Consider the following 6,998-nt stretch of genomic DNA (forward strand, 5'->3'; position numbering starts at 1 on the left):
TAAAGATGTTAGAAAAGTTAAATGGATAATGAATTTTTGTTTTTGTTTTTGTTTTTGGGCCACACCCGGCAGTGCTCAGGGGTTACTCCTGGCTGTCTGCTCAGAAATAGCTCCTGGCAGGCACGGGGGACCATATGGGACACCGGGATTTGAACCAACCACCTTTGGTCCTGGATCGGCTGCTTGCAAGGCAAACACCGCTGTGCTATCTCTCCGGGCCCGGATAATGAATTTGACAAAAACTCCATAGTGAATGAGTCATTCTGTTTTAAATTAACCAGAAGTTGAGATTCCTCACCTAGTCTGTAATTCCAGAAATAATGGAGATTCGTTGTTAGTGTAATAGATAACTCTAATTTTTGAATAATATTTTATGTGATACTAAGTCTAATTTATTCCCGAAAATAAGTCTGTTTTTTTAAGAAAACCTGATAAATATAAGCACCATATTATTAAGTTAGACATTTGTCAACTGTACTTAGATGATACCTGGCACTTTACTACATGTGTACTAATGACAATTTGATAAAAAAAAATAAAAATATGTGAACTTCCATGGCTATATGATTGAGATTTTGTATGCAAAGATAGATGAGGAGTTGTCCAAGGGGCAGAGTTCTTGTCAGACTCTCAAACAGGTTAGAAGTCCCTGCCCTATCTACCCTTTCGTCTTTTCCAAATTAGATCACCACTGAGCTTTAGAGCTTTAAAAATATTTCTTTAGGGACACCAAGAAAATACTTGCAGAACAGGAGAAAAATTTACTGTTGCATAGTATTTATTCATGGGCAATTGGGGCGACCTTTCTTTCTCACTCTACCACCTTAGCCAATTATGGGAGATTCCATAATCAAATATAAACTTCTTGTTACACATGCAGGTATTCTTTTAAAATTAATTTTAACATTTTGTCTCATTACAAAATGACAGTTTAACCCAACATTTAGAAAACATAGTTAATCAATAGGAAGGAAAAGAAAAAGAATCTGTGATTGCACTTTGAAAAAAAATTGCAGATTTGGGGGGCGGATTAGGCCACACTTGGAGATGCTCAGGGATTACTTCTGGCTATGCGCTCAGAAATCACTCCTGGTAGGCTTGTGGGATCCTATGGGATGCTAAGGATCGAATCCGGGTTGGCCACCTGCAAGGCAAATGCCTTATTGATGTGCTATTACTCTGGCCCTGCAGATATTCTTGAGAGTAGAAATATTTAGGGGGTTTTCTTGTGGGGGGGTGATTTGCTTCCCACCTTACAGTGATAGTTTCTAGCAGTATTCAGCAATTCTGAATACGGCAGTAGGGGTACATGAGTAAATTGGGGCCAGCTATCTTCGAGGAAAGCACCTTAACCCTTATACTAGCTCTAAGGCACAGAAATGTTACTTTTTTGTTTTTGGACCAATCCAGTGGCACCCAGGGGTTACTCCTGGCTCTGGGCTCAGAAATAATTCCTGGTAGGCTTGGGGGACCATCGGGGATGCTAGAATTGAAACCAGGGTTGGCTGCATATAAGACAAATGCCCTACCTGCTAAGCTATCACTCTGCCCCCCCCCAATGTTTCTTAAGACATACCCACTATTGTCTGAAAAGAAGGTCTTGACTAAAAGCCAGCCCATGGACTCCCTAATCCCTTAGCATGTGGAAAGTCTGTGTTAAAGCAGAGTTGTGCAATGTAAGAAATTTCTCATGTCTCACTAAACACACTGACTGCCCAGAAATGTGCCAGAGGTGTAAAAAGCAACTTAGAGTGGAGCAAAGACTCAAAGGAATGAGTGAGACTTAGAGAATTGAGTTCAGAGCATCAGTTCTGAGCAAAAGGACTGGGAAGGGGCCATTTCTGTACCATGGCTTGGTGAAATGGACTGTTTGAGTGCCTTGTACTTCCATTTCTTTATTTTTAGGATAGGATCAGGGCTGCCTTTCAATACAGGACTGTTGAGATTAAATGAACTAATATATGTAATGAGCCTAGAAATTGGAAAATTTTTTTATTGATGGAGACACACAACTGTTCTCAGAGCGTAACTCTTGGATCTTTATTCAGGGATCACACTTGGCTAGTGCTCAAGGGACAATATGGAGTGCTGGGGATCATATCCAGATCCACTATGTATAAGACAAGCACATTACCCACTGTACTATCTCTCCAGCCTGTAGGAATTAGTTTGGTACTAAGTATTGCTGTTACAAAATAGGGGGAGGCTTGTGTTTCCCCCATACTCTTAATTGGTGAGGCGAGCTGCTGTGACCCATACTTTTATCCCTTCCCTGGCAGCTGAATGTACTGTGATGGGCATCCCCAGTGTGACCACCAACCTCTCTGGCTTTGGCTGCTTCGTGCAGGAGCATGTGGCTGACCCTACAGCTTATGGTAAGGTTCTTCCTCGTTAACCCAATTCATGGAGAAGGGGCCACAAACATGGCAGGGCTAAAATGTGGACAGAGTTCAACTCTAAATCTCTCCTGATAGTTACTCAAGATGCTTCTTGTTTAACTCAAAGTATATCTGTGTGATATATAGACAGTAGGAGACTATAAGTATTCACTATATTGCTTAGAAAGGAGGATGGAGTTTGGACAAAACTTTCTTTACTTTCGCTTCTTTTCCTTACCTATTCTCATCCTCTACAACCTGAAGGTAACACACACCCCTCATCTTTGAGTATTGGTCAGCATAGATATCTGCAAGTTTCAAGTTTGCAAAATGCACTTGTATAAGGTGATTGGAGAACTGGCATATCTCATCTATATGTCCATTCAAAATGTTATTATGGGACAGAGTCTCAGCATATATAGCCAGTTCCCTGGTCTTTGTCATTGTATTATTCATTGAGATGGTGGGGACCCCAGGGAACCTAAAAATTTCTGATGCCAAAGATTCTGATTATGTACCTACATATATGTTGTTTTCAGTAAGACCCCTTCTAGGTGCACTTGCAAACCATTCACAGAAGACATAAAGAGTAGATAGAGCCTAGGAAACACGAGGACAAAGCTGAAGGCAGTGGGGGAATCTGCAATTGTGGGGCAGAAGCTGTGATGGGAAGCAGTGGTTAAATGCTCCCGATCAGCTCAGTTCTTAACCTGTCTCTGCTTGTGTGCTTTTTAGGTATCTACATCGTGGACAGGCGCTTTCGCTCACCAGATGATTCTTGCAATCAGCTGACTCAGTTTCTCTATGGGTTTTGCAAACAGTCACGCCGCCAGAGAATTATACAAAGGAACAGGACTGAGAGGCTTTCTGATCTTCTGGATTGGAGATACTTAGGCAGAGTAAGCAATGATGCTAGGGATAAATCTCAGGTCAAGCACATGTAAGGCAAGCGTCCTACCTGCTGTGCTTTCTCATTCTTTTTGGCCCCATTTTTCCTTTGTGTCTTCATCCTCCCCATGAATAAGATCAGTATTTTTGGTGAGCTAGTCCTCAGTTTAGAATTCAGTCAGGCTATTTTCCTCCTAACTTCTTAGAGCATTTCTTTATCTGTTTCTGGAAAAATAATGATATGATAAACTTTTGCTTTTATGATCCTCAAAGTAGGATGAATAGATCCTGTCACTTTTATAAAACCTATTTTGTAGCTAGAATACTATTTATATAATATATTGATTATTAAAGCATGTAAATATGATTTTAAACCAATGAATTGATTTTCTGTTATAGTATTACCAGCATGCTAGGCACCTGACATTAAGCAGAGCTTTTCCAGAAAAATTCAATATGGAACCCACATCACCACCAACGGTAAATATATTATATAATTGTTCATTTTAAAAGCAAAATTTCTTAATTACAGTAAGTCTAAACAATACCACTTAATTTTAAGTAACCTAAGTACACAGACTATAATACTCTTCCCTAATTTTGTAATAGAGTAGAAGAGCTGACAAGCCAGACTGATTTAATGCCCACTGTGTGCCTTATGTTAGAATGAGCAATTCAGCAGTTTTCAATTATTGAAGTAGCATCTTTCTGCTATAGTTCTCTAAGTTTTATTGGTTGAGGCTGCTCCAACAAAAACCTATACTTTTTGTATTGTTTAAAAATAGTCATCTGATGTTCACAACAGAAAATGCATTTACTATTCAAGGAGGTCATTTATATTTTTGTTTGTTTTCGATTCATACCCAGCAATGCTCAGGGGTTACTCCTAGGTCTACATTCAGGACTCACTCCTGATGTGCCCAGGGGACAATACAGGATGCTGGGAATCAAATCCTGGTTGGCCTCTTGCCAGGTAACCACCTTACTCACCGTACTGTCTCTCTCTGGCCCCACAAAAATATATATATAAATATGGCTAATATATAAATATGGCTATTTAAATATAAGACATTTATATAATTTATATAAATATAAATTAGCTTTGTGGATAAGACATTGGTAGCCTAAATACTATGTAATCTTTTCTACAGTAATATATTTTTATATATGTATATAAACATACAACACATTTTCCTATATGTGACCTCTATACTTCATATGTGTATATGTGTGTTAAAAAAAAGTAAATTCCAGCACCACAGAAAGAATTACACTAAGTGAGTGTTTATGTCCCATTAAGATGTGTCAACCTTGGGGCCAGGCGGTGGCGCTAGAGGTAAGGTGCCTGCCTTGCCTGCGCTAGCCTTGGACGGTTCGATTTCCCAGGCGACCCATATGGTCCCCCAAGCCAGGAGCAACTTCTGAGCACATAGCCAGGAGTAACCCCTGAGCGTTACCAGGTGTGGCCCAAAAGACAAAAAACAAAACAAAACAAAAAAGATGTGTCAACCTTGGAATCTTAAGAGTCTCAAAGGATTTGGGAGTCAAAGGCCTAGCATAGGCCACTGATCATAGGCCATTTGGTTTTCTTCCAAGAACAGAAGACAGGAAGCTCAGTGGAAGGGGTTGGAATCAGGATCTCTCTCTTTTCTTCGAAGGATCAGTACTTCTGTCTATGCAGGGACAGTTTATGTGCATGGAGAGATCCTGTGAGATCCATTGTCACTTCAGAGTGCCATACCCCACAGGAACCAATATCTCATGTTGGTTCTCCCCAAAGACAAATTTCCAGGGTTCCCCCAAGGAACAGAACCAATAAGAGTTCTCTCATTCAGGAATTAACCACGTCGAGAGATCCTAATCACCTATATATAGTTCCACTGAGTTCAGATGTCATTCTCAATCCTGGGCCACTTTGACCAAAAACATCTTTGTAGAACAACCCAATTTTATATTCTACCTTCACTAATGTCCCAGGGGAACAGACCTGATTAGCCCAATTAAAATTTGCCAACAAAGTGAAAAACTGTGTCTTAATATCTTCACTAGAGATTCTAATTTCCATGTTTTTAATGGTGGCATGTAGTGTTAATTGCTTAATTTATTTAGAGGTGGAGGCACTTGGTAACAATTCAGCTATACTTTTTTATTCATTTGTTTACCTACTGATTTAAGTATTGAGTATGCACTCTGAGCTGGTCCCCAATTCAGGACTCAGTTCTCTGTACTGCTTTTAGTTAAAGTATCTGAATCCCGAAGGAATGGTATACAAATTACATACTATTGTATAAAACCCCTTGAAATCCAGAGTGACAAGAGTGGTTACAAGTTTTTATGTGATTATGTAAATTTACATAAAATTACATAAAAGTACAAGTGACAAGTTTTTATGTGATTTATCCAAGTGTGTGAACTCTAACAGAGAAATCATGTTTGAAATCTCTATTGATTCAGGGTCATGATGGCGCCTGACCCACTTTTGGTGTTCCCTCCATTATTACCAAATATGTTAGTTCAGTGAATCTGAGGTGCAAAGGTAACTGGATAAAAATGCAGTGATAACTGCTCATACACTGGAAATAACAGCAACTCATGGAAATTACCCATTAATTATGTGGTCTGGCTTCCAGAGTTCTTTCTAGTGGTCACAGCCCCATGAATGTCTAGGTCACCTATATTCATAGCCTCACTGGAAAATGACACAGAAATGGACAACATCAACGTAACATAGAAGGTGGTGTTAAAGGTGCTAAAGTCTACAGCATTGCTCATATTAAAGTGGTTGCTATGGCTTTAATCATTGCTATGGTGATATGACTGTAACTCTATGGAATATGTGGCAAATATAGTACCTGGCAATTTTCAATGCTTAGTAAAGCTACTTACGTAATGAAATTCCTCTTAAGGTTGGTAGTACCAGAAGCAAAATGAATCAAATTTTCTTTTTGATTCATTGAACAGACCCCAAGATTTATCTATATATGTTCATTCATTTCCCATGCAGAAAGTTTGCATCATTGAAAATTTAGGAGTTGTTATCATGTTTGTTTTATTTTTGTCTTTGGCAGACTGAAGGATTTAAATTCCCCAGACCCTCCTCAGTGCCACCTTCTCCCTCAGGCTCTCAAGTCTCCAGCCTTCAAAGCAGTGATGCGGAGGATGAAAATGAAGATGAAAGATACAATGAGGAAGAGGAGGCAGAAAGGGATCGGCTGAATATCAAGAATCCATTTGCTCTGGGAAATGTTCCTCCTGGAAAGAAAAAGCTACATGGTGAATACAAGAACTGAACCCCACACTTGTTAAACAAAGCTAATTTAGTAGGAATATACTGAGAATTCTGTAGAGAAATGAAAATGCCCTCAGTTTGATTTTTCTTCTTTCAAGTATTCTTAGGAAATTTGTTCTCTGCCAGTAACTGGAGATTAGAATCAGTTTTGTAATTTGTAAAACATTCCAAGTCATTTCCCCTAACTCTTTTCCTTTAAGAATATTAAATGAGGCATGAGGAAAAATGTTCATTAAAAGAAAGATTAGAGGGGTCAGAGTAATAGTACAGTTGGCTGGATGTTTGACTTACAAGTGGCCAACCAGAGTTCAATCCCCTACATATCATATGGTCCCACAACCTACTAGGAATGATTCCTTAGCACCATTGGATGTGACCCTCCCACAAAAAAAAAAGAGAGAGAGAGAGAGAGAAAGAAGGAGAGATATATTTTTAATGTTAAT

At 39.2% G+C, this 6,998-nt stretch overlaps 1 protein-coding gene across 1 annotated transcript in view; it reads left to right on the plus strand.

Moving 5' to 3' along the window:
- GYS2 (glycogen synthase 2) overlaps nt 1-6,787 on the plus strand; it is a 59,988-nt gene extending 53,201 nt beyond the window's left edge. Inside the window, 4 exon segments of the mRNA XM_049783889.1 lie at nt 2,280-2,375; nt 3,114-3,277; nt 3,666-3,746; nt 6,335-6,787. Coding sequence (XP_049639846.1) covers nt 2,280-2,375; nt 3,114-3,277; nt 3,666-3,746; nt 6,335-6,556 — 563 coding nt within the window. The 3' untranslated portion in view covers nt 6,557-6,787.
- Nucleotides 6,788-6,998: the final 211 nt, after the last annotated feature.

This window comes from Suncus etruscus, chromosome 11, assembly GCF_024139225.1.
Source record: "Suncus etruscus isolate mSunEtr1 chromosome 11, mSunEtr1.pri.cur, whole genome shotgun sequence".
NCBI classification, from domain to species: domain Eukaryota; kingdom Metazoa; phylum Chordata; class Mammalia; order Eulipotyphla; family Soricidae; genus Suncus; species Suncus etruscus.